This window comes from Talpa occidentalis, unplaced genomic scaffold (genome assembly GCF_014898055.3).
Source record: "Talpa occidentalis isolate TD23 unplaced genomic scaffold, MPIMG_talOcc4v2.1 talOcc4.4, whole genome shotgun sequence".
NCBI lineage: Eukaryota > Metazoa > Chordata > Mammalia > Eulipotyphla > Talpidae > Talpa > Talpa occidentalis.
The window spans coordinates 4,644,451-4,671,999 of NW_023604295.1; the positions used below are offsets into that span (position 1 = coordinate 4,644,451).

General features: G+C 59.1%; 1 protein-coding gene across 2 annotated transcripts in view; it reads right to left on the reverse strand.

The window, feature by feature from the left end:
* Nucleotides 1-380: 380 nt before the first annotated feature.
* Nucleotides 381-27,549, reverse strand: part of SIM2 (SIM bHLH transcription factor 2) — a 46,317-nt gene continuing 19,148 nt past the window's right edge. For both annotated transcript variants that reach the window (XM_037524486.1, XM_037524487.1), the window contains 8 exons: nt 24,142-24,250; nt 20,804-20,889; nt 18,010-18,209; nt 13,944-14,050; nt 5,290-5,437; nt 3,887-4,055; nt 2,946-3,354; nt 381-1,018 (listed from right to left, as the gene is read on the reverse strand). In XM_037524486.1, coding sequence (XP_037380383.1) covers nt 588-1,018; nt 2,946-3,354; nt 3,887-4,055; nt 5,290-5,437; nt 13,944-14,050; nt 18,010-18,209; nt 20,804-20,889; nt 24,142-24,250 — 1,659 coding nt within the window. In that variant the 3' untranslated portion in view covers nt 381-587. The remainder of the gene's footprint in view (nt 1,019-2,945; nt 3,355-3,886; nt 4,056-5,289; nt 5,438-13,943; nt 14,051-18,009; nt 18,210-20,803; nt 20,890-24,141; nt 24,251-27,549) is intronic.

The window sequence follows — 27,549 nt, forward strand, 5'->3', positions numbered from 1 at the left end:
CAAGCACACTTGACTTCACCCCTTGGTCTCGGCTTGTTGCTTTTTGAATTGAAGAAAGGGTTAAAGAAAACCACTTGAAAGGAGCCGCCCCAGTGGCTTCCCAAGGCAGGGCGTGGTCTCCCCGTGGGCCCTGAAACCACCGCGCTGCCCTGCGCTAAGAGCGGAGGGCGCTGCGCCCAGGAGGCCGGGCGCAGGGGCTGCAGGGGCTGCAGGGCAGGTTCCTCCCCCCGCGGGCGGACCCGCCTCCAGCGCCCGGGGGGCTCGAGGGCCCGGGGACAGCGAGGGCGCCGGCCTGAGGGCACCAAGCCCCCCCCATCAGGTGGGGGTCACCCGGGGGCGCCCGGCTCCGCCCTTCGGGGAGCCCCCGTGGAGCCAGCGTGGGGCCGGCTCCTCGCGGCCCTCGACCCCGGCGTTTCGGGCGTACGATAAAAACCTAGAAGTCGGCTGCGCGTTCTATTAAAATAGTCGTCTCTGCATAAATTAACGTCACCGCGCGCCGCGCGCCTCCAGCCCGGCCGGCTTTGCGCACAGGCGCCCGGGCGGCCCGGCCGTGGCTGCTCCCCGCGCCGCCGGGGCCCGGCCGGGGGTCACCTGCCGTTGGTGATGATGACCGAGGCGCCCAGGTAGTGCGGCAGGGGCGCGCCGGGGGGCGCGGCGGCGGCGGGGCCGGGGGGCCGGGGCCGCAGCGCGCCGGCCGCCGCCTCGGGGGCTCCGGGGCCGCCGCCGAGGCCGGGCGCGGGGGGCGCAGCGCCCCCCAGCGGCCCGCGCCGCGCCAGCACGCGGTGGTAGTTGAGCAGCACGAAGGGCAGCTGCGCCGGCGCGCCGGGGGGCTCGGGGGCCGGGGGCGCGCAGCAGTCGGGGGCCGCGCGGGCCAGCGCCAGGCGCGCCGCGTCCCGGCCGGGGTGGCGCGCGGCCTTGGCCGGGCCCGGCGCGGGCTCCTCGCGGTAGTGGCCGCAGCTCGGGAAGCTCGGCGGCGGCGGCGCGGGGTCCTCGCCGAACCTGCGCGCGGCGGCGGGCGCTGCGGGGACAGGGACACGTTAGACGCGCGCGGGGGAGCGCCGGCCCCCCGCGCCCCCCCCACCGAGCCCCCGGGTCCCCCCGGGTTCCCCCGCGCCCCCCCGCAGCCCCCCCCGCGCGGCCCAGGGCCCGCCGCGCGTCGCCAGGTGCGCTCCAGGTGCGCTCCAGGAGCCGCGGCCGGCAGGAGGTTAAGGACACGCTTGATTACGCGCAGCGTCGCCACCACAGGATGCAGCGCGCGCTCGGGCGCGGACCCCGGAGCGCACCTGACTGGCTCGCGTCTCCACGACGCAGAAGCGGCACGCGGCGCGGCCCCGCACCTGCCCCCCGGCCGCGCTGCACCTGCACCTGCCCCTGGCCGCGCGCGGTCACAGTCACGCGCCGAGAGCGGCCACGCTGCCGGGCGGGTCCTCGCGGCCCTGGTTGGAGGCGGCCCCTGGGCCCTGGTCACTTCTGCTGATGTGCCCGGGCGGGGAGAGCGGCGCGTCTCGGCCCCCTCGGCTGCTCATGCAGGGCCCCCCTCGGGAAGGAGGTGCCTCGTGCAATCCAGCAGCTCCCTGAATTTTTTCCCCCTTAAGCCACATTTTTTTTTTCCTTTAATAGCAACAAAACTAGAAAGTGGATCACAAATTGCCCCAAATTCGCACCTCTGGCTCATTTTCCCCGTGCGTGACAAATGAGGCAGCTGGGGAACCCCTTTCACTCTCAGCGTAGCAGCGCTACAAAATCCAATTGTTTTCTATCACGGGCCAACTTTCACTCAGAAATAATTCTTTCAAGTCACCCTCAAGCGGGTATTTTCAGCTATCGAAATCCTTGCTTTGTCTTTCTCTCTTGGGCTGTTCAGGGAAACCCCTGCTTTGAGTATTTGAGGGCCCCAGCGCCCACATGGTGGGGACGGGGTCCAGTGTCACTGGGCCCAGGCGGGGCTGCACTGCCCGTGACTGGTTCTTTTCCAAACTGGCTACTTTCAAAAACGACCTGATCATCTCCTGATCATCTCCCATGATCTGTCCCTCTTCTCAGATTTGGAGACAAACCTAACACGCAGCCTGGCTCCCAGCATGGAGATCCTGCAAGCAGCCTGCGGAGAGGCCACACACTCCCCGCCTCCAGAGGGGGAGAGAGCTCTGGGGCGGGGTTCTTTGCCCGGACTGTCACATTTAGCAACCCCGCTGGACCCCTGCAGCCCTGAGTCTGTACTTGGCTGGGCCGCTGGGTCTGCTGGGACAGGAACACAGCCGGTGTCAAACCCCACTCCCCACCTTCTGCCCCTGCTGGGGCTGGGCCCATCGAGCACACAGCAGTCTGTCTGGGGCTGGTGGCACCTCCCCTGGGGACCTCCTCCTGCCTGCGCCTCGCAGGACATGGCGGGAAGTCCTGCCTCTCTGTGCTCAAAACCGCAAGTGCTGGGGACACCCCCTGTGCGCGGAGCCTGCGCCGGGCTGTCCTGCTCGCAGGCGCGCTGAGGCTAGGAGGGCTTGTGCCCTTTGCCCCGGGCCGCTGAGCGGCATTTCTGTCCCAGCACCCATGGATTTCCACCACGGTTTTCCACACTTTGAGCACTGGCAAGGGCAGACACCCAGTCGCCCACATTCAGTTTGGGGTGGAGTGGAAAGTAATCTCGTAAAATTAGAGCTTTCTCGGCTCCTGGGAGCTGCTTTGGAAAATCTCTGACTCTCTGGTAGCAGCAAACGAAACCAGGGCTTTTCTGAAGGTAGCCGAACGCCCTTCCCACTGTCACCGGTGCCCATAGGGCACCACGACCGGCCCCACCGGGCTGGCCTCCCTGTCTGGCCGCCTCGCGCTGGGAGCAGGGGAGCCTAGCTTAGAAGCAGCGAAGGGCAACCTCTGCCCCCAGTGACACCCCTCGGACAGCCCCCCATGCACAGGAGCCCCCGCCCACCTCTGGTGCGAACACGACCCACCTTCGTAGCTGGGCACCAGGCTGTGCCGGGCAGTGCTCACTGGCGGCTCTGGAAGGTTTTTAGCTGGAGACGGGCTGCTAGGCACTAGGGGGTTGGCATAATGCCACTGGCACTCGCCGCCGCTTGGCAGTGTGCTTAGGAAAAAGCGTGCCACCTCACACGGGGATCCTTGGGGCTGCCCGAATTTGGCTGGCAGCATCGGCTTTTTGCTGCTGAAGACGTGAGAGTCTAGAGGGAAGTGTCCGTAATGGTAGGAGAAGGGCAGGCTGTAGGACGGGGCGCACAGGAGGTCGCTGCTTGCTGAATGGAGCTGCTGTTCTGGGGGCACCGGGGGGTTCGCCGGGGGGCTGGCTCTCCAGTTTCCCAGCTGGCTGCACTCCAGTTTGTCCATTTGGAACGAGCTGTATTGCTGCGTGGCAGAGGAGACGGATGGGGGCCTGCTCCAGGGCCAAGCAGCTGCCTCCGGCCCCTCAAGCCCCCACTTCCCAGGGCCCACTCCCCTCCCTAGGCGGGAACCCCCTCCACCCTCGCCAGGGCCCTCGAGGACAGGGGCATGGCCAGGGACCCAGCGCCTGGGCAGAAAGAGGCCTTCCCGCCCCCCGGCCCGCCGGCAGCACAGCAGACGCGGCGCGCAAAGGACTTTTTTGAAAAGGAAAGTTTTCATTTAAAAATAATCACTATGGAGACGGGACGCTCGGGGCTCAGGCCACCGAGGAGGATTCCGCCGGCCAGTCTTTCTCCTAGACCGCCCAGTCCCCGCGCGCGGCCGCCCGGGGCGGCGGAGTGTCAGGGCCCGGGACGCCCCAGGGAGCCTGGACTTCAGCTGCAGGCGCCCCGCGGGCAGAGGCCCGGCCGCCCTCGCAGACTCGGCTGTCAACGTGCCGGCTGCTCCAGCCCCTCGGGTGTGGGCCGCCCGGCCAGGCCCGGGGACGCCGTCTCACCTGCGGCGGGTACGGGTTTGTTCTCAGCTTTGTCTTCATCTTTGTGTTTTTGGGTTTAGCTAGTTTCCTAGTTTCTTGTGAGGTAGACAGGGCGGTCCTCCAGGAGTCCTGCGGCTTGGACGTGGGCACCTGCTCCAGGGACAACTGCAGCTCCTTGTACTCGATATCCCTGGGAAGCGAGAGAGGGACGGTCACGTCCGGCCGGAGCGGCCTCCCCGGCAGCTCCCCGGAGCCAGCTCGCTCACGGCTCCGGCATCCGCTGCCCCGGCCGCCCCGAGGCGCCCTGCGGCCTGGAGCCCGGGGATGCCGGCCCAGCGCACCGTGCTCCCAGCATCGCCCTCCATCCCGCACAGACCCCACACATTCCTGGGGATGCCCGCGGCCCTAGGAAGGGTGCAGGGCAAAGGGGGAAGGACAGAAACACGGGCATCCACCACCTGAGTCCCTGCCGCCCCAGGCAGCGTCCGGGGGGCGGGACCCCGAGGCCCGGGAGCCTGGCGTCCGCCGTCCGCTCCACAGCAGCGCCCACTTCTGCCCAAAGAGCTGGCTCGAAAAGGCCACGTTCACGAGAGAGGAAGTTGCTCAAAGAACCAGCCCACAGCTGTTTGCACACAAGGAATCCAGGAGCCAAAATGTCTTCTCCCCTACAGTTTTGCTAAAATCGCTCACTTCTTTAAAAAAAAAAAAAAGCAAAAAGCAAACCCGGGCACGTGGCAATCCCTGTGAGAGAACCAAGAGCCTGACTCCTCGCTGCGGGAGGATGCACCTGGGGATCCTGCTCAAGGAGCAGGTGGGGGGACCTGCTGGGGCTCAAGTTCAGGGCGAGAGCTGGGTGCGAGGTGACTCAGCACCAGGAGCCACGGCCGCAGGGAGCGACGTCCTGTGGCTTCCGTGGTCTCAAAAGTGTTTGTGGCTCAGGTTGACCTTCTGAGGTTGAAGGGAGCCCAGTATCAACATCACTTTCAACAGGCTCTGCAGGAAGACAGGGAGGCAGGGGGGGTGCCCAGGGACAGGGGCGATGGCCCAGGTATTTGTGGGCACACGGCGTGACTTTGTGTTCCTGGGACACAGGACCCCTCGCCACGCTGTTCCAGACGGGGCACCCCTGTCCTGTGCCACCTGCTCACCCACACGCCTCACCTGACTCCCTGACCCCATCCTCAGCTACGCCCCGGGCTGAGGGCTCCCCCGATCCCGTCCCCACCGCGGCTGCCCTGCGCCCGGCCCCCCAGCCCAAGTGCAGAAACGGTCTGGGCCTCGCCCAGTGACGGGTTTGGTCAGAGGAAGCCAGAACAGAACAGGAGACACATGGACAGTGAGGAAGAGGAGAGAGAGATGGTCGTGAACAGGGGCGGATGAGGGACGGAGGAGAGCAAGGAGAGAAACAAATACGGCTGACTTACGTGAGGACATAATTGACACTCACGATGCAGTGGGGCCGGGACGAGCGGCTGTTGTGCACCACGGTGGCGTAGCTCTGCACCCACACCCAGCCGCCCAGCTTGCTCAGCAGCCGGTAGTACTTGGTGGTGACCTGGCCCTTCACCAGCACTGCGAACACAAGGGGACAGGGGCCCGAGACCGTTAGCAGGTCCCGCCTTGGGGTCTTGGGAACGCTGCTCCCTCGGGTGGCCCACAGCCCTGGCTCTGGATCTCTCGGGGGTCAAGAACACCTTTGAGAGCTTAGCCAAGGGGGCGGAGATGGGCTCTCTCCACGGGAAGACGCATTTGTGTGTGTACGCACGTGCGTGCGCGTGCACACACACACACAGAAGGTCTCTGCCACAGAGCAATCCCTCCCTCCGCTGTCAAGGAGAGTGATTTACTCTAATCTCATTGGGAGAAATAATTAGCCCCCAGATTTGTTCCTGGCAGAGAAAAAACAGGCTTTGCTTTTTAGGGGCGGGGCCATGAGGATGCTGTATTTGAACAAGAGTAAGTTACGCGCATTCAACTAAGCGTCAGGTTGCCGCAATGTTCTCCCTTCCCGAACCTGTGTGCGCACAGATTTGTTCTCCGGGCGCTGTTTATATTTTCTTCCCGTTGATCCTGGTTTTCCTTGCTCATCAATTTACCGCTCGCCCCGGTAGGGAAGGCCGCTGCCTGGCTCCTGAGCATCCCTGCACCAGGGCAGCCTGGGGCTGCCTAGAGCCTCCCCTGCCGAAGCCTCCCTGGGCATACAACCCCCGCCACGCCCCCTCAGGGCTTGCAGGGCGGGGGAGGGCTGGAGGATGAAAGTGCTAGAAGCTTGGGGTGGGCAGTGGAGGGGTGAGAGCAGGGGTTATTCCTCTCTGGGGAGAGGAAGACAAAGTACCACCGACACCCGGCCAGGGCTCCTGGGGGCAGGCTGGCCGTAGGGCCCTAGCCAGCAGCTCCCCCACACCCACACGGGCCGGGACATGAGCAGGTGGCTCGGGGAGTCTCTTTCCATTTACGCTAGCACCTGCAGCTAAATATTCTGGTGCAGAAGAAAAATTGTCGTAAAGGAGGTATTCATCTTAACATATAAAGACTTCATACAGATTGCTAGAAACAGCAAGACCTATAAGGAACAGGGTCAAAGGACAAGAACAAACAGCCCCCAAGACTCATGTAAATGACAAGCAAATGTTCGACTCTTTGAAGCTCGACCCCAGGCACAACGACACAAGGCCGCCGCCTCCCTTTATGTGTGGTGTCCAGCCATCGAGAGAGAAGGTAGCTTAGGGGTTGCCCGGGTGGAAGGTCAGGGGTGCTGGGAGTGATTTATAGTGAGGACCAGGCTCTTCCTGCGATTAAGAAAATGTCCTGGAATTTGATAAAGGTGATAGTTGCACATCACATTGTAAATATATTAAAACCTACTGAAAATGGTAAATTTTATATTCTGTAAATCTTATCTCAACAAAGAATGAAATGGCAGTAGATGATGCTGGCTAACCTGTGGTGAGAGGCGTAGTCAGGTGCTGATAGAAACGGACTCAGCGTGGTCCTCCCGCAAAGCATTTTTTTTTTTTGTGGGACCCTCGCCGGCGGCCGGGGAACGAACTGGCACTGCAGAGGCTGCGGGCAGCCTCGCAGCCCAGCGCTCAACCACTGCGCCACCAGGGGAGGCCCCCGCGAAGCATTTTGACAGGTCATTGACGCACTAATTTCACTTCTAGGAACTGGTTGAGTGATGCAAAGACTTGTGTACAAAGAGATGTTAACTCAGTGCTGCTTATAAGTCAGGGAACAAAGGAGGGGAGACTTAACTGTGCAGCAATAAGAAGAGGACCGGCAACGGTGGAATACTATGCAGCCAGTAAAATGGTGACTAAGAAGAATTTGTACTATTGTGGAGAATGTATGTAACATTAAATGAAGAACACACTAGATGTGGAGCTGCAGATAGTATAAGCCTTAGGATGAAAGATGTGTCCACACACAGACACATGCCCCAGTGACCCTGGACAACCTTCCTGTGCCTCGGTTTCCCCATTCATAACTGCAGCTCCCACTCCCTCTGGTTGTGAGGAGTAGATCATCTATGTGAAGATGCAGAATCCTGGCGGGCAGGCATGGAGGGCCCACTCCAGAGTAACTTTCATCGTCTGTCTGATAACACTGCAAGTAATTTTCATTTTCTTCTTTTCACCTTTTCCCAAATTTCCAGCAAGGAGGGGGTATCACTTTTAGAATCAGAATGAAAGCTTATTTTCACATGGCTAAGTGCACTGTACGGGGGGTGGGAAGTCAACATACCACGTATCAGCCACGCCCCTGCGGGATAAAAGAAGGACGAGAGCCTGGTAGCCACCGGCCCGCCCTGCGGGGAGGCAGGGCCCTCTGAACAGGCACCGGCTCTCCTCTGCCCAGGGCTACCTGTGCACATCACCGGACCCACCTGGCAGGAAGGAATCCTCGCAGAAGAGTGTAAACAGAGGCAGTCGGAAAGAGGCGCCGGAATGCGCCTCTCGCGGGGTTTGCTTTATTAACCTCCAAACCCAGCTTCCGAGTCCCGCTCGGTTTCCACACTGCGCCTCATTTCACAGAAGCAGCGTCGCCAGGGGAGTGGGGCCTGGAGGGCACGGTGGGGGGGTCCAGACCAGCTATTCTCACCTCCACTTCCCAGAGTGGCCACTGTGGGGCCTCCAGAAGGTTCTCTGAGGCCTCACACATGGGGGGGGGGCCCACTTTTAGGGGAGACTCCGTTAACCAACTTGCTCCCGACCCCAAAAGCGATGTGATCAAACACAGGCGCCATCATCAGTGGGGCCCCCCCGAAGTGCTCTTTCTCCAACAGAAATGCTCGTTGGTGTCTTCGACTTTGAACTCCCTTCTGGCAGCATTTGTAAAGCCCACAGGAACAGCACCGCACTTTCTTTTTCTTGTCTTGTATTTATACTTCCTACAACATTCCTAAACCGATCTGTCATCGTCGTGAGATGGATGCAACGAAGCCAGCGGACCCCAAATACCTCAGCAGACTTCGCAAAGACTCTCGTCTCTGACCCTCCCTGACTGTGCTCCGACGAGGCATAGATACAGAGCCCAAACAAACAGAGACATGGAATTATTTTCTCTTCTCTGTGACCCGTGGCCACAGTCGACCTGGCAATCCAAGCTGAAACCCTAGACTCTTAGTCATGACATTCTTCCCTTTGCACCCGCTCCCACCCAATCTGCCGTTCTTAACTAGCTGTCTCAAGTGACCTCAGACTGAGTGCTATGAGTAAGCCCCCACTTATGGTGGTGGTGGGTGGGGGCAGGGAGGAGGTGCCCCCTGAACCAGAAGCCCCTGGTGGGGGGGGGCCTGTGCCTTGAACCTCTTTGCCACAGCAATGCCAGCATCACGGTCTAGACTGTTCTGACATTGGGGTGCCCCACGCCGAGATGAAAGGCAAGTTCGTGCTTCTCCAAGGCCACTTTAGGATGGAAATTCTTGTACAAATATGCATCCCAGAGAAGCAGGGGTCCTTCTGGATGCCCAGGATACCTCGTGAAGATGTAGCCATGCCCACGAGCCAGCGTCTGGGAGGAAAGTGAGGCTGCCGCATCCCGGGGCCTCAGCATCTGACACCTGCTTGGTGCTGGTAGGTGAAGCGGAGTGTGTGAGCTTCAGGAGAAAACGAAGCAGTTTACAGTTGTCCAACGCAATGAAGTACTTTGTCTTACACTCCAAATGAGGGCACGGGAAAGCCAATGGCTTTGTGCACGAGCAGTACTCCACCATAGCTACTGGAGCAAGCGTGGCTGTGGAGAAGCCTCGGAAGGAAGCTTCCGAGGAAGAGAGAACGCCTCCAGGAAGCACCTCTCCAGGGCCACGTGGTGGAATGTCTCCAAGTGACATGGAAGGAGGCCTGAGCCTGAGCCAGCAGGCCCCCTGGGGTACTGAGAATCTGGGGCCTATAAACTGCTTTGGGGATCAGGAAAACGTGCAGGTCACACTGGGCTTTCTAGGATTAGTTCCTCTTCATTGTTCATGGCTCCCTTAAATGCACAGGATTTACCACTTCTTCATCGACGAGAAAAAGCCACATCTACCTCCAGACTGCTGGGAAGGCCGCGCCTAGAAAGGCTCCGTGTATCGATTAAACCCGTGGCCCATTTCCAGTCTAAGTGCTGATGGGGCTGGCAGTGGAAGCGTGCCAGGCAACGCCAATCAAAAGTCCTCATGGACTTCGGAAACTTCTCTCAAGTTTATCTTCTATTTTAAGACCTTTCCCCTGGAGTCGAGGTGCCACGTGCTCACGGATGCGCGTCATTGACGGCATCGTGCTGTTGTTACTCAGGATGCCTTTGCAAGGGTCCTAGGCCCGCCAGTTAGCCACAGGCTCAGCCACTCCCTATTGCCCTACCTCGCCCATGCATGCATTCATGTTCCTGCCCGGCCCATGGGCATCTCCGCTTCCGACTCCTGGGCATTATTTCAGCGATGCTCTCCGCAGGTCTATACCTGTTGTCCTGTAATTTTGTTGTATAGTTACTGCTTGAAATGTAACAAGCAGACCACATTTTCAGGGCTGGGAGTCTTTCGCGGCTTGGAGATGTTTTGACAGTTGGACACGGCCACTGCTCCGCCTGTAGTCTGGGCTGGGCCCTCTCTGGACAGGGGCCTGCCTAGACAGCGAGGTGGAAGCCTCCCCTGCCGCGGATGATGAACATTTCCTGGGGTCATGTGACTGTCTCCCACCGTGCTGGGTCCACACTCGGCGGGTCACCTGGGCCTCTTCCCTGCTGCCGCAAGGTGGTGGGTGGGAGGTGAGGTGAGCTGGCCGAAGAGGGCCCCTAGAGGATCCCACCTTCACCCTCCTTACAGGAGGCCCTGGAGGAAAGCCTCGAGCAGGTCTGACTTGGAGAGTCCACCTGGGAAGGCCCAGGTCCCCGCACCTCCTGGCCGGGATGCCCAGCCCACCTTGCTGACCAGAAGCCTATGCCCTGATGTCCCTACTGCCCCCCACCTGTTCCTCCTCGTGAAGCTGCGTTCCTGGAAGGTGCTCGGTTTCCCTTCTTCAGGGGCTGGCTCTCCTCAGACCCGTGGACTCCTGCTCCCGCTTAAGATAATATTATGAAGAATGTGTGAAAACCACCTGGCTGCCTCCGGACCTTCAGAACCGCAGCTTCCTACGCCCAAGGCAGATTCTGCAGAGCCCTTCGGCCGTCTCAGAGACTCCTGGGCTTCGGACCCCAGCATGGAGACAGCTTGGCCGTGGAGGCTGGACGGTGACCTCCGACTGGTCCTGGGCGTTGGCTGCTGCTTGCTTTCTCTGGCTCAGTCACCGGTCCGCTGCCAGGACAGACACGTCCCTGTGTCTCACCGTGAGCGGAGGCGCGGCTGCCCCCTGGCCCCGCAGTCCTGAGGGGCGCAGGTGGGTGTCTACTGCTGTGGCCATCGTGGCGGATGAAAAGGAAGCTGCGGATGCTGCTGATGGGCCAGCTCCTGGGACGGCACCGGGTCAGCACCACTGTGGTGTCTCTGGGCAGCAGCGGCCACTGTGGGGATCCTGGAGGGCCAGATGACCAAAGGAGAAGCCCCAGCCTTGTTGCTCCCCTTGGCCAGCCTGTGAGCCCTGCTGTCCATCACCCAAGTGTCAGGTGACAGGACCGGAAAGTCACATTTCAAACGGCGCATCCGTCCTCTCAAACGCCCCGCCTGCCCGCCCCAGGCTGGCCTGGCCTGCTAATGCTAAAGCTTAGCAAAGAGCCTCCCACTACGTGGGTGACCACGCAGAGACATTAAAGGAAGGCCTCATTAGGGCCCACATTCTTCTGCTGCAGCCCTAACCCCCAGGACCTCTGAATGGGACTGGACTTGAAGGGAGGGCCTTTAAAGCAGAAATTAAGGCAAAAAGGAAATCATGGGGGCGGGGAGGGTGACTCAGCATGACTGGGGTCCTTGCGAGGGGGTGGGGATGCACGCAGGGGCAACCACGTGAGCACACGGGAGAAGGGGGCGTTGACACCCCAAGGAGAGGCCTCGGGGGTCCTGGGACTCCCAGCCTCCAGAACAGGGAGAAAACACCCCGGTCTGTGGCATGTTGTTCACGGCACGAGGCTCTGAACGCGTGAACCACTGTCCAGGAACAAGTTAGGCCCCTTGGATGGGGTGGACGCACCCCGGGAAGGAGAGGCAGCCGCCCCCACGGCCAAGCCAGGGTGGGAAAAGCTGCAGGCGGGGAGGGGAGCCTCGGCCTCCCCTGCCCCACCGAGCAGAGGCTTCTTCTTCTGGAAGTTCTGGCTTTGGAGGGGAAATAAGGTCCAGGTTAACGCCGCGGCTGCCCCAAGGGGCACGTCCGCTGCTGGGGTGCAGATGTGAGCCCCGGAGAGGTGGCGCCCCCCCACACGGGGATGGGCCCACTGCATCTTGCCGTAACTCTCCTCTTTTATCTGGCAAAGCTGGTGGAGGGGAATCTGGGGCAGACTTGGGGTGCAGGGTAGATCCGAGGCCAGCCCCACCTGGCCGGGGTGGGCTCCGCGCCCCGCTGCTCCCTGCGTGGCTTCTCCGTCATAGCTGAGGGCAGGGCGCAGGCCCGCAGCAACCACTGTCCGCACTGCTGCTTTTCGCTGTCGTTAATTTGCCGGCTCTAGTCCGTCTGGAGAAGCAAGCCAGGCTCCCGCCAGTCGGTAAGAGCGCCCGCCCTTCCGTGTGTCCTTCGGAAACCGCCGCTCGCCTTCCCTTTCCAGGCCCCCGCAGACAACCGCAGAGGCGGGAAGGCCCCAACTCCTAGTGAGATAAGGCGAACCGAGCCTATAAACCACAGGCGATCTCTCCGGGAAACCGCGCGCGGGCCCGGCGAGCCAGACGCGCTCCGGAAGACGGGCTCCTGGTGTCGGAGGTGGGCCCGGGTCCCACGGTGCGCCCCGGGTGAACTCCAGAAGGCTCTCGTCCCGCAGGCTCAGCTGCTCCTCCGCCCCTGCCGCTCACCTGGCTCACCTGGGAAACGGACACGAGAGCAGCCCCCCCTCACCTGGCTCACCTGGCAAGCTTCCAGCTGCTGGGGGCGGTGGGAACCCATGGGAGCAGCACCCTGTCCACTGCCGTGGGGCGCGTGGGAACCTGCCCGGGCCAGCCCGGTGGCCTTCCTCGATTCCCAAAACAAACTGTATTTATATTCATGTCCCCTGAAAAACTACGCCTGCTCCCCTCCGTTAGCCCCATGGCGTGAGGGGCAAGAAGTGGTGTTTACAGGGGGCAGTTTTTCCCGGCTTAGAGGCCTAATTCCCTGCTCAGCAGCCCTCTCTGAAGACCAGCAAGCCCGTCACATAATTCGGGAGCTCGATTTCAATCCCCTCATTGGCTACAGACGCCTCCAGCGTGCTTCTGCCTCCCTGCGAGGACCCCCAGGGCTGGGAGGTGTGAACCCCCACACTTCCTCTCCACAGCCCCTCCCTTCTAGATGCTTCTGTGTGGCTCCACACTCCCAGGGAGATGCTGCTTCCATCCTTTAATCCTGTGTTTGATTCTATTTGCCAAAACAAGAGTCCAGCTCCTGCGTCAGTGATGCTGGTCCCCAGGCCCCACGCGACTCAGGGCAGCTGCTTCCCTCCTGGGCTTGGTGTCGAGAAGATGGTTGTTCCCGACGTGGAGGCTCCATACAAGCTGCTGTGGGTGAAAAGGGGCTGCCTGCGTCTGCCGAGCCCTGTACTTGTCACGAGTCCCGCCCCGAGGTGACTCCGGAGAGGACAGTGTTACCAAGTGCCGCCGTGCCCACTGGGTCCCAGACGACACAGAACACCCCGGCAGAGGACATGGCCCTGGAGCGACCCAGCCGCTTGTCCACTGCACCGCACAAGCGCCAAGCACATGCCACCGGGGCCGCGCCACAACAGGCCCAGCCCTCTGGCCTCCTGCACCCCTTTTAACACACGCCCGGACCAGTTCCGGGCAGAGGGGGCTGCCAGGAGGGTGAAGTATTCCATGCCATCCCGGTGAACACCGCCCTAATCTGGATTCTCAAAGAGAAGTAACACTTCTTTAAAGATTTCAGTGCCCACAGCTGCCCCCCTCCAATCCAGATGTCCCGTCCCCCCCAATCCAGACTCCCCCCACTGCCTCTGCGGGCGGATCAGATACTATTTATTTACCCTTTCTGTGCTGACTTTTCCATCCTGGGAAACCTGCAGTCCCTCCAGGCCCCCAACCTTCCCCAGTCAGTGGAGGATCGGAGGTCACCCCAGCTCCGCGGCCTCCTTCCTGCGTAACCCCAGGTGAGTGACTTAACCTCGTTGAGCCTCAGCAACCTCCAGGGCAGAAGATCCTCATGAACACAAGGCCCGCACGCCCTCCCACCCCTGCCCGGGCTGGGAACGGCCTGAATCACTGAATCAGGTCAGGAACGGTTATCATAGTGTTGCCATTATTTGCCAACGGGGCCCCGACATCATGGAGAAATTCAGGGTCCAAATCCACAGTCTAGCACCCACACCTGCCAGGGTGGCGCTGGAAGGGGAAGCGGAGATTTGGGAGCCGACAGGGCGTGGTCGAGCCGGATCAAAGGAGTCACACTCGGGGCGGAGCAGACGGTGGGTGCTCCTAGCTGGGCCCCCCGCACCCCGCCCCCCGCCCCCCGCAGCCCTGCCCCAGCGCGGGACTCACGGAGGTGGTGCGCGTAGCGGAGGTGGAAGACGTCACAGCCGTGCACGTGGTGGTACAGGGTCTTCTCGATCAGGTCCTGGGGCTCGTACCCCGTCAGCTCGGTCACCCTGGGGCCGGGGGACAGGGGCTCCGTGAGTTGCGCTGCCCTGCAGATGCCTTTCATTTAAACTAATATTGGCTTTGCCATCTAACCAAGTGCTACAAGGCTCGGAGGGGAAATGTTGATCTTGGAAACCGAGAATGATCTTTTTTCACAAGAAGAAAGTCTGCCCGGCAGCCCAGCGCGGGACGCGGCATTATTCATCAGCAGGAATGTTCTTTGGAAACCACTGGCCGGGAATGGCTGGGAGGGCTTCAAGGGTGTGGGTTCCCGAGCTGGGGCTTATCTGAGGAAGGATGCTGATATTGGGAGGAAGGCGCCAAGGGGAGAAAGATCCCACTTTCTGGAGACTTGGGGGGCAGTTCCGTGCGAACCTGTGTGTGTGTGTGTGTGTGTGTTTGTGTGTGTGTTTGTGTGGGGGGGGGTAGTAAAACATGCACGACTTAAACTTTACCATGTTTATCGTTTTTTAAGTGTGCAATCCGGGGGCAGTAACGACGTCCACCCTATGGCGTGACCATGGTCACCCCCCTCTGCAGAGCCTTCTCCTCCTAAACTGGAGCTCCGCCCAGGACACCCCTGCAGCTGCCCCAGCCCCTGGCACCCTCTGCCACTTGGTCTCTGTGAGTGTCTGTTCTAGGTGTTTCCTAGAGGGGGCGCGATTGACCCCGTGGACCTGGCTTCCCCCCCTCAGCGGATCATTTCTGGTTCATCCACGCTGAAGCAGGGGCCAGAGGGCGTTCCTCTCGCGGCTGAATGACTCTATTCTGCAAGGACGCCGCGTCTTTTTTAGCTGTCCCTCTGATGATGGACGCTGGCAGTTTCCACTCGTGGCCTCTCTCTGTATCCCACACTGGCCCAGCCCGTCTGAAGACGACCCTAGAGCTGGGCGAGTCCTAGTGATGGGAATTAGGGAGTAACTAGAGGCCTTCAAGTCTCCTATCTGTGGGGGATTGTTTTATGGCCCCAGAAAATAGTATGGTGACCCCCCAGAATATCAAGATTTGAAAATAAGCCATAAGCTTGCTCTACAAAGGGAAGTGGGGCGTCCCTGGTGGCCCAGGGTTAAGTCTCAGCGCTATCACTGCTGCGGCCTGAGTTCAGTCCCCAGCCAGGGAGCTACCCACATGGCGCAGCAGACCTCTCCTGTCTCGCCCGCTGCTCCCCTCAGCAGTGTATTTCGTCAGTCTGCCTGTTCTGTTCCCCGCTCTGTCTCTGGTGAAACCTCTACCCTCCTTGCTGCACCTTTGGCCCGTACCCCAGTTCTTCTATGCAAAAATAAATAAACTCTTTGAAAAAAACCCACAAAAGCGTGCTGCAGTGCTTACAGGCCATCACTCCCTCTTAATTGTCACCAGGCCCCAGACACACGGACCACTCCCCGCCCCTCAGCTCTTTGAAGGAAAGAGCCTCTCAAGACCAGGGTCCGCAGCCACTGGCATTTGGGCCACTGTGTGAAAACTGCTTGCGTCAATGATGTCGTTCTCAGGCCTCGGACGGCTGAGCCAGAAGCCACGCCGGGGAGGGGGTGGCCCGAGCCTCTTGGTGACAGATAGTCCAGGACGGACGAGAGAGGGGACAAGGGCTTCCACAGGAGGTGAGGCTGTGCTGAGACGTTCGTCCTGGGGGCAGGGGTGGGTCTGAGGAAGGCCCGGACGGGGCCCCTGCTGTGCCCGATGCTGAAAGGTCAGCGGGAGATGAATCGGGGAGACTTGACCTCTCGTTCATCCCTTCACCGCCCCCCACTCTGTTGAGCGTTACTTGCTTCGGGACCTTGGTCCGTGGGAGCCTGGGATGTCCCTGGAGCCGCTGGCCGCTTGGGGCCGTCCCAGGGCAGGGAGGAGCGGGAGCTGGCGGGGCAGGAGCTGGCGCTGGGGCTCTGGGACTGCGGAGGGAGCACGGAGAACGTGCTCCCCCGGGAGCCTGACTCTGTGTGGCAGGTAAATTGAGACGTCTGGCTCCCCCCAGAAAAGCCAGCCAGGCATCTGTATGGTGCGGGATGAAAGAGGCTTCCCAGGCCCTAGGATGTAAAGCTTCAAACAAGGGCCCCGCAAGTGTAAATGAATCAGAAACACATGTATTAGGTTTCTCATCAAAGTGCACGCTGGCTCGAGGAATTAAAGGGAAGGAAAGGCCCTGGCAGCCCGCCCTCCCGCTTTCCCAAACCTCGACTGTCTGAAGACCTGTCAGAGGGATTTGCCAAACCCCAAACATCGCTGGGTTCACCCATCCTTAGCAAAAGCACCAGCTACAGTTTCAAAGTGAAATACCGCAAAACCCCTAAGACCCAAATTTCGGGTTATGCTGAGTTCAGTTGTGTCAGGGATTATTCTGGGTGGGGGGCCAGCTGGGCCCCACCCTTCAGGCCCAGCACCCTGGCCCCTGTGTGGGTGTCAGGCCAAGCTCTCACCGTAGCCCCTGGGCTGACGTCTACACAGGGCCCGGAGCCTGGCCCCGTCCCTGCCCGGCGGCCTTTCTACACCATGGAGCCGCGGCAGCGTGAGTGGGAAGATTTCTCCCCCTCACTGCTGACCCTGTGAGCACCTCCTTGATGACAGGGCCTCAGAAAAAGCCTCCAGGATTTGCTAGAAGCTTCCCAGTTCTTAGCAGGAAGCAGAGTCAGGTCTTCCGTGAAGGCAGGATGACATCCTGGGGATGACCTCTGTCCTGCTCTCCTCACCCCAGGGTGTGGCTCTCACACCCTGAAGGAGCGTGACGTTGGCGTCCCAGACGGCACCCCTCTGAGGCTCCTTTCAGAGCCATCTGGTCTCCCGGCTAACCTCGCACCTGCTCTTCCATGAAGTCCTCCACCTACCCCTGGTGCTTTCAAGCTGTGTGGACTAAACAACCTGGGAAGACCTGATATCTCTCCTCTGAGGAGACCCCTCTTCGCTCCTCCAGAGGAGGAGGAGGTCCAGGGGAGTTGCTAGATTGTCCATGAAAAGCCAGGAGGCAAACAAGTTGGATCCACCCTAAGTTCTTAAATGATGAACTTGGACAGATTTTCAGCCCTTTTTGAGAAGTGACTCCTAAATATGGAAAGAACTTTCCCCGCAGGCTACTATGTCTACCACACCCAGGAGGGGTGGGTGGGGGGTGGCCTCTGAACCCGGGGTGCCACGGGAAAAAGTGAAAAGAAGAATCAACCAGTCGTAGCTTTCGGACACACGGAAAACAAACGTGTCACACACAGCCTTTCTCCCGCCAGCCCCATGCACGGAGAGCCGGGGGTGAGGCCTCGGAACGCAGCTTCTTGTCCCTTAGCTGAGGAACCTGAGGGGCCGAGAGGCAGGTACAGCAGGCCTCTCTCCTTTGCAGATGCTCCACCTCTGCCCTCTAATTTCACCCTCCCTGACAGTCGGTGGTGGAGCAGGCAGGACCGGCTGCCCCTTTCTGCAGTTAAGAAAACTGCAAGCCCCCCTCAACCCTCCAGGGAGGCCTGCAGCCTGCCCGGGGCAGTGGGGAGGGGGGCCAGGCCGGGGTCTCCCCAGCAGACGCCCCTCCTCTGCTGCCATCTCTCTCCAGCCCCTTCCCTCTCTCAAGAGGCGCTAGCGGTGGTGGCACCCCCAGGGAGGAGTGGCAGTCAGCGGGCAGGGGCTGCGCTGGGGACGTGTCAGCTGGGGGGGCCCTCCCTGGCCAGACCCCACAGCTTTCCCCCAGGGAAGGTCACCTCTGCTCCCCGCCTGGCCCCACGTCACAGCCTCCCCTGCCCCCACCCGCAGCCTCGGAAAGGGGCCGGTGCCCACGGCATGCACCGCAGCTCTCAGGTGCTACAACCATGCGGGCGAGGGGACGGGGGACACAAGGAACGCCTTGGGGCAGCTGCTGCCTGCGTAGCGAGGCTGGCGGCTTCGGGCCTGGCGTGGGTCCACTCGGTCCCTTTCTCACATTGTCAGGCCCACTTCCTGCTGGGGAGTGGCATTTCAGGGGCCGGTGCCACGGTGGGCGTGGGCAGGGCGGACTCACCTGGAGTCCAGGAATATCAGCTTCAGGTCCAGGCTGGCCCTGAACATGAACATGTTGCTGTGCAGCTTGATCTCGGTGATGGCGCTGGGCGGCAGCGACTGGCCCACGGCCACCAGCCCCACGATCTGGTAGCACGAGTCGTACAGGGACATGTCCAGCACGTACTGCCTGATCTTCAAGTAGCCGCTGCAGTGAATGACCTGGAAAGCGGAGGGCAGGGTCAGCCCCGGGGCCTGGGGTGTAGAGGGCGCCACGCCTCCCGCTCTGGGCCTGCTGGTTTTCCCGAACACGCTGGAATGTTCAGCCCAGCAGCTCCTGAGCTCTCGGCCACCCCACCCGGTTTGCTGCTCCCGGGAGCGAAGCTGCGCTGCTTTCTTTTTCCCTCGCCCCTCCCCCCATCAGGAAGCTCACCCAGGTTGGCAATGACCGCTAAGTTCTTGTAAGTATTTTACTTTGTAAGTGGTCCACTATAGAAACACGCAAAATTGGTCTCTCCCTTTCTGACTGGCTTTACCACGCAGAGACCCCCCAACTCCTTCCCCGTCAGCCGCTGCCTCTCATCTGTCCTGATGGCTGAACAGCATCCACCGTGGACAGTCCACACCTCTGGAGCGGGTCGGCGGCCAGCGGCACTGAGGCCGCCCCACGTCCTGCTCTCGCACCTGCAGACACGTGATTTTCCCGGCTGATGGTTTCATGTTCTCTGAATAAATGCCCCGACGCGGGGTGCTGGGCTGTACAGTACTTCCATGTCTAGGCTTCCGAGTTCCATCCAGACAGCTGCTGTGCCGCTTTCTTAGGGACCATCGCCCAGCGTGGGGTGGTCACATCCCATCGACTTTGCCCTAGTAGCTCCTCAGGTGAAGACTCTCCAGGACACCCATGTCCCTAATCCCACGGTTACCTCACTGAGATTCGACACGATCTGATGGCGCAGCAAGAGCATCTGGGGAGCTGACCGCTTGCGCCACAAAGCCCACTTCAGTCACTGCCATGGCCATCCTCTTCCAGTGGGATTGAACTTGACAGCTGTTCACTTGACGTTGAGGTCATCTGACACGCTCTAGCATGCCAGAAATGAAGAATTCTTTGCATCAAAATCAAAGTCTTCATTTTTCATGTAATCTTGTTTTTTTTAATGTACTTAGTTTTGAAGTCAGAATGGTATCCCTCTGCCGTCAGCATAAGCCAGAGTGGCGACACAGAAACAGCTGCACGGAGCATGCGCCCACGCAAGAGCCACCGTGGGAGAAGGCAGAGCGTCCCAGAGGTCACGCAGGAGCGCGGCGCAGCTGTGGGTGTGGACCGCGAGGCATCTGTGCCTGCCACGGCCAGTAAAATCTCCACAGGATTGTGGCCTTAACAGCATGATACACAACGAAAATCTTGATTTCTCTCCAGAGCCCTCCCTCCAGGGCTCCTGCGCGCCCTCACACACGTGAGACGGGGCACACCCCGGACTCCTAGGCAAGCCCCCTATTTTACTGGCGAGGGAACGGAGGACATGAGCGTGATACCCATGTACTTTGCTTAATATTTCACAGTTAACAAGTGGTGGGAAAACCCAAGACCCGGGTCTCCTGAAGACTGTCCGCCGGGTGCAGGACGGTGCTGGGGGCTCCCCCATCAGCCCACGAGATCCAGAGTCGGGACAGCACATAAGAAACACGTCCCCGTGGCGGGGGGCGCGGTGGGGGAACAACACCGGGAAGGTGTGAGCCGCTCTCTCTAGACCTCCTGCCGTCTGTGAGCCGGGGAAGAGGGCGCGGGGGAGGAACATCCCCAAACTTAAAGCAGAGTGAAGTGAAGTCAAAGGGAATAACTGAGCGTGGGGGTCAAAGGGAGGGGCTGAGGGGAGCAGCCCCCAGAGATGAGGAAAGGCAGAGGGGGGTAGACCCTGAATGGGGAGGAGCTGATGCCCCAGAAAGAGAGGAGGAAGGTGCAGAGACACAAAACTGTGCCCGCTCTCTGAGGGGACGCCTCCCTCCCTCCCCAACGTGCAGACGCCACAGAAAGGCTCCCACCAGCCTCCAGCTCCTGGATGGTGGCTCAGGGGCTCTTTCCCCTGAGGCAGGAGAAACAGCTATGGCCGAAGCCCAGACCAGGCGGGGAAGAAGCTCAGAGGGCGCTGGGAAGGGGGTACTCAGCAAAGACTCCCCTCTGCCCCTCCTTCAAGGACCAGCGGACTCTGTGCAGAGGCGCCAGGTGGCCAGCGGGCTCCATGGGAGACGGCGCCTCCATTCTGGAGCCAGCCGGAGTGGGCGGCCATGTCGGAAAGGGCAGTGGGCCCAGGAGCAAGGCCTGGGCTGGAGTTCGCGCCCCTGCCCGCTGCTGCGCCTGCTCCTTCAGCCCCATCCTTGATTTTAAATGGGGCAGCCATGCTCCCCCAGAGGCTGCTGTGAGCAGGACCCCGAGCAGACCACCTGCAGGCTGTCATCACCCGCAGGCCCCGTCCGGGTTCTCACTGGATCAGGCCCCACCGCAGCCACACGGAAGATAAGAGCTGCTCACTGTGGGCCCCGGTGCTGCCAGCAAACGCCAGGGCCGGCTGCCCTGTGCGACTCATCCCCATGCCAGGGAGACCTGCAAGAGCTGAGGTCACCATCCCCCCTGAGCTGAGTTACGGGGGCCTCATGCCCACCCGCCTGCCACGCCCTGTGGACACGCTCAGGCTGCGGCAGCATCACTGGACAGGTGGACGGCAGGTGCAGGACCGGCCTGGGTCTCGGGCCTCCTGTAGCCCATCTTGAGTGCAGAGCAAAACACAAAACCCCCCACCCCAGGGCCCCCGTACCTTGTATCCGCTGCACGTCAGGCCTGCGTTTCTTTTCGCCAAGACACACTTCATCCGAAGAAAGAAGGACCTCTCGATCTCGTACTCTGAAAGCAGGAGTGGGAGGTTTCACACTGTCCCGCAAGCTCCCCTCGTCTTTTTCCCAATAATGTCAACAAACCCTCAGGACCCTCAGCAGAGCCCATGTTGCTGACCCCCGCCTCGTCCCAGAGAGCTCTGGCCTGGCGATGGGCCTGGGTGGGGAGCGGTGCCTGGCCTGGCCCTGTGTGGGTCCCACATGCCCCAGAGGAAGGCAGCTCGAACATGGCCCAGCAAGAACTTGGAAAAGTCAACGTGGGGCCCAGCTCAACTCAACCTGCCCATGCCCTGTTGTGGTGGCCACAGAGAGACGAGGTGCCAGGAAGATCGCCCTGGCCTGGGGAGGGCACCGGTGCCTCTCGGCAAAGCCAAAAGCAGCTAACTTTCCTGGGGCAGCAGACAGCAAGTCAGCGTCATGAATACAGACCTTTTTCCCTTTCCCTGGTGGAGGGAGCCAGTCCTGGGCACCTCCCGCCAGCTGTGCCTGTGCCACCTCTTGCCAGTTGTGCCTGTGCCACCTCTCACCAGCTGCCCACCAGTGTGGAATGGGGCACAGAACTCAACAGACCAGCTTGGCTAGAGCAAAGCTTTTTGCCTCACTTAAAGCCCTGGACGACACCCCCTCACCCCTGCATGGGCACTCACGGTTCCCACTCACCCTTTCTCCTACTAACCCAAAGGCCTCGCACACGAGTCTTCGACCTCACTGTTGCAAATGCAAATAAGTCCTATAAGGAAACACCCTCTGCTTGAACAGCTACACCCGCTCTGGCACGCATGGCCAGGCGCCCCGCCCTGGGGAGGGCGAGGTCACTCCACTCAAATAAACGGTCAGTTGTTGGTGGTTAATAAATTAATTTTTAAAGAAAGTTCACTTTCTTTGGGATGGAAGCAAGGCCCTCCACCCCTCCCAAAGGCACCTCTCCGTGAAGGTGAGGGGATGGCCCCAGAGGCCCCGGCTTCCCCAGGCTGCTGCAGCAAACATGTTTACCCTCAGTCCCTGCTGGGGTCTGGGAGCTGCGGGCACAGGGCTTCCCTTCAACATGGCGGCCTGTCTGCCATATTCAGCCAAGGCTTAGACTATCCGGTTTGGAGAACAGCCCATTCCTCACACAATTACCACAGAACAACGAAGGCCAGTGCGGACATGGAAACCAGGCCCACCAATGAAAACCCAGCTCTTGGAACCTTATGCCCGAAATGGGTCAGAGCATTGACCCCACCCCTTCTAGACCTTCCTGCTTCTCCTCTTGAACCCCGTGAAATCGGACTGGAAGGGGCTCATGATAGTCCCAAGTTTCATTTGCTGTCATGTTAGCATCCATTTTTTAAAGCTATGACACTGAAGGGTAAAATGGAAACAGGGTTGAAGGGAGACAGTCGACACCCATGCCACGAACACCATGGTTTCTAGAACACCAATCACCCAGCGTTCCGAGGACGTCTCCAATCTCCTGCTGCCTGTCCAGCTTCTTAACCCCACACGGAATCAGATCCCCAGCTTCTCGCCAGCCTTCATTTCGTCACAAATACCTTCCTACTTTCATTCACCTTCAGTTACGCAGCCACACTGTCTCCAAGGACGCAGCTCACCTGCCCTGGCTCATCCCCGGAGCCAGGGCCTGCCTCTCCCACCCAGGCTCGTGGAGACAGGGTCTGGCCTGAGGGGGTTTTGCACGTGGCCTCTGGGATTCTTCCCGTTGCCCTCCTCCCTCCTCACAACGCCCCTTCCCCTACGGAAGCAGGAAGAGCGGGCCTCCTTTTTTTCTGTGGCTGGTTACCCCCTTTCTTTGCTCTGGATGTTTCATCTTTGACATTTGTCCCTCCAGGCAATTCTGGCCACTCTGGGGTTCCACAGTTCAAGGCAGACAAGAGACCCACTGATCACCGCGCTGCTCGGACCGTCCCAGGGAGTTAAAGGGCCCTTGAGTAAGTCCTTCTCTGTCTTCCCGGCACACCACGAGGACAATTCTAGGCGCCACTTGGATAACAATGTTCCACATCTGTCCTCACTGAATGGTCCGTCACGTCTGAGGGACCCGAGGGGATGGTCAGGAGGAGGGTCTCGTCCCGGATGGAGCCAGGCCAGTGAGGTGGACCTGCTCTGTCCAGACCAGGGCTTCTTTTTTTTGTGGGACCCTCGCTGGCGGCCGGGGATCGAACCGGCGCTGCAGAGGCTGCGGGCAGCCTGGCAGCCCAGCGCTCAACCGCTGCGCCACCAGGGGAGGCCCCAGACCAGGGCTTCTTAACTGGTCGGTGCCAGGACTCAAAGCCCCGCTCGGAAGACAATTTCAAATGCATAAAACACGACAGACGAGATTCCAGATAAATCCCCTGTATTGCGAACCAGCTGCCCGAGTATCGCAGCCGGCGGTGACGAACACGTGCCGCTTTCTTAACTTGTTAAGTAACGAGACCCAGGTTGTTTAACGACTCCTGAACTCGGAGTGCAGAGGCGGCCACAAATCAGGCGCTGGCACACCTGCCACACCCAGAAGGTGGCGTGAAGATCTGTGCTGCCCTGTCAGCAAAACCACGAGGGGTCGTCAGGTGACTTGTTGTCCACAACCTGACAGCAGAGGAAAAGCTGATCCTCAACTCCGGGGACTAAAGCAGCAAACCCCCGCCCCCGCCAGCCTTACCATGTCTCAGCTGCCCTGAGTTCTAGCCTCGGGACTCTGGGTTAAGAAGCCCAGTCGAGGGGCCTCCCCAGTGGCACTGTCACCCCTGCACCCTGAGTTCGATCCCCAGTCAGGGAGCTACCCACACGGTGCAGGCAACCTCTCCTGTCTCCCCGCTGCTCCCCTCAGCAGTGGATTTCAGTAGATCCCCCTGGTCTGCTCCCCACTCTGTCTCTGGTGAATCCTCTCACCCCCGCACTTTTGCCTGGACCCCAGTTCTTCTACACAAAAATAAACTGGAAAAAAAAAAAAAGGCCAGGCCCAGCCGAGACCTGTGTTTCTGGAAGGTGAAGCCAACAGCACGTGAAGGGGATCCCTTGGATGGCATTCTTGACCCCCCCCCCCCCCCCCCCCGCCCCCGCCAGCATCCAGCATTCTCTGCTCAGGACAGGGGACCCGCTGAAAGGACAGGGGCCTCGAGGTGAATCACCACTGGGGGGCGACGCTGCGTGTCTGGGGGAGCGGCCCCCACTGGCCCACTCTGGGGCTGCCGTCTTGGCAGGTGGGGGCAAGGCCCTGGAGACTCCTGGGAAAGCACCGTGTGGTCTCACCCCGTTTCTGCCCACCTGGAGGACATACCTTGGAGCAGGTGGTGGTGGAGGGGCTGGTGGGCGGCCAGCACGGCCGTCATCTCGTCGTGGTCGGAAGGATGGATGTACTCGTAGATGCTGTTGCCCGTGAGCTCCACCTGCCGCGGGACAGGAAGGAGGGGAGAGTCAGACGCTCCCCAGAACTGTCAGGGGCGGCAGGTGGGGTAAGGTGGTCACGGGTGTCCAGGACAGAGCTTCGGTCTCTGGTTACAACCCACACTCCCACTGTCCACGGCCCGAGAGCTGGGGCTGCAGCCAAAAGCTGAGTCCTGGGCAGGGAGGACAGGAAAGTGAGGCAGAAAAGGAGGTGGGTGACGCCACGGGCCTGTCCTCGCCCTTCGCCTGCTGCCTGAGGGGACCGGCTGGGAGCCCGGCCACGGTGTCTGGAGTGTGGTCCCTGGAGGGCCTCGAGTGGACCGGGTGTCGCTGGTGCCTGCTGCCCCCAAGCCCTCCAGCAAAGGCCCTGCCTCCGCCAGCTCTGAGCATTGCCAGGCCTTTTTCATACCACCAGAAACATGTCTCCAGCCTTCCCGGTCCAGGATGACCTCTGGCCTGATGGCTTCCACCCATGGGTGTGGCTGGGTGACCCAGCGACCCGAGCAAGGCCTTGGGTCCATTCCAGAGACCACATGGCACTGGGGCTGCTACCCTGACACTCAGACCCACCCACTTCCAGACACACCCTGGCAGGCCGGGAGGACACCCTGGCAGGCCGGGAGGACACCCTGGCAGGCGGGGAAGCCTCATCCATGCTGGCAGGGTCAGGATGCAGGAAGCCTCAGGAAAGCACCACCACTGTGATCTTTACCAAGGCCCCTGGGACTCCATCCCTAACCTTGGGGGCTTTTCAATTTTTCTCCCAAACACAGTGCCGTGAGAGAGACGAGAGCATTCCCTGATACAGCTGAAGATGGATAGTGGCACAGAATGTTCCAGAAACTACCGCCATCAGAGCAGGCTATGAGCAGTGGTGGGTGGATCCAATTTCAGAGATCAATCGCACAACAAGGAGTGAGTCAGCACCCAGTACTGATTGCGGGGTGGGGGTGGGGGCGCGCCCTGGATGGACTGCCAGTCAGCTGGCAGCAGCCCCAAAACCCAGCGTGGGAAGAAACTCTAAGTGGGTTTAGAAACTGCCCTCAGGGACGAAGAGCTTTGGGCAGGTAGAAATCTTCTCAGTCCTGCCCCAAAGGAAAAGGGCCAGCAAAGAGCGCAGAGAGTGCCCTGCCCGCAATCACCCCTGGTTATTTTAAGTGCCTTGCGCCAGTGTTTGCTTGGTTGGCAACCTGGTTTCGATCAGAGCAAGACAGCATGATCTCCTGTAAAGGGGCAGCCCTGCCAGTGCCACCTCAGGCAGCAGGGAGTTTAATGGAGAGGTTGTCCTGGGAGCAGCCGTTCCAAATTAGCATCAGCCACCAGCTCGGAGGACCAGGGGCAGGGAGGGTGAAGGGATTGATCACATCCTCCAGCCAGTGCTTCCCACTTATTAGACGTGTGAGTTGCCTTTTTGTTCAGAACAAATTATGTTTCTGGCCAGCTAAGTAATCTTGTGCCTAAAAGGACTTCCACAGTTCTATTTTCTGCATTATTCATGGAGCATTTCTTTCCAGTATTATGCAAACAGAGAATCCTGGTATAGAAACCCTCCTTCCCATCTGCTTTACACCCCAAACCCCAGTCTTCACTAATGACCCAAATGGATGTTGACTTATGTAAAAAGCTGTGAAATGACTTCATTCACAAAAAGGAGGAAAGACAAAACATTCTTCTTTCAAGTCATTCCTATTAATCCTCAAAAAGTTTAAATCAACCAGCAACATATCAGTCAGACATTGGGGGGACAGGAAAAGCTCTTCTCCCGGAGGGCAGCGACACAGATGTCTGTGAAGCTATGTGGGATGGAAAGCCACAGAGCTACCAACAAGGAACTTAAAAAAAAAAAATTGACCGGCCTCCCTGGTGGCACAAAGGGTTAAGCACCGCACTATGAAGCAATCTGCAGCCTCTGCAGCATGAGGGAGCAACCCATATAGTGCAGCAGACCTCTCCCGTCTCGCCCGCTGCTCCCCTCAGCAGTGTATGTCCTCAGTCTGCCTGTTCTGCTCCCCACTCTGTCTCTGGTGAATCCTCTCACCCTCACCACATCTGGCCTGTACCCCAGTTCTTGTATAAATAAATAAATAAATAAATAAATAATAAATATTTGGGGAAAAAATAATCAATTCACAATTTCAGTCGCTTATTTTTAAAATGAAAGAAAAAAAAGAATCTGCGTGTTTGTGTGTATTGGCCTCTCATTTCTCCCTGACCCACATTTTAAAGAAAAAATGATATTTCTGAGTTGCTTCAAGTTCTTTTTCAGAAAAAGTGACTAACATCTCTTCAGTGAAACATCTTTGGCTACTTGCAAAAAGACTTGCATCCATGCTTAGGGCATCAATTCGAGTTTTAATCCCCAAGCAGCTTTATTTGTTTTCAAAGATTCCGTTGTCATGCCTCGCACTTGGAGAACGACAGAGTGAAGGCCCGTGGATTGAAAGACTTAATTTTCTGAACACCGGGGTCAATTATAAAACTCTCAGGCTGTCTAGGAGGTAAAACAATCTTCAAATAACGGAAATGTTTTCAAAGAACAAACTTGGAATGATAAAACAGTGCTGACCTTGACTCAAAATTATGGTTCACGTGGTGCTCTTGAATTCACATTATCTATTCGTGCTTTTGAAAGCTGAAAGAATCTGACTACCTCACACACACACACACACACACACACACACACACACACACACACACACACACCCTCTCTCTATGAAACTCCCCAGGTCTCAAACATCAATCTTATTGAAACAGACCCTCAGTGTAGTATTTTAGTATTTGTAAAACCCTGCTAACTACAAAATGAATGGCTTTCCTACTAAGAGCTTTTTTATGTTTTGCTGAATAGCTTTTCTTCCTGCCAGGGCACCACCTATGATAAATGCAGCACCAAATGGACATATTCTGGATTGGAAGGAAAAACCCACCCTCCACTCTGAAATGCAAGCTCTGCTCTTTTGGACGTTCTGCTGACCAAGGCAAATTGAGCATTTTACAGCAGGATGACTTGGGCTTCAGGGCTCAACTTATATCCAGAAACATAAAGCACTGTCCTTTTTCTTTCAAAGCGAAAGGATTAGATCTTGACCACAAACAACACCAAGGTTATTTTTTTTATGGTTGTGCTTCCAGGCACAATCTCCGTTAGGTATTTTTCTTTATGTGTCTCCCACATGGCTATTTCATATATGCTACATTTACTTGAAAATGTATATTTGCCACCTAGTATAATATCACAGAAACTTTGGTAAAGAAATAAAAGCAGCAAGGGCAGGGAAAAGTTTTTCCAGAAATGCACAGC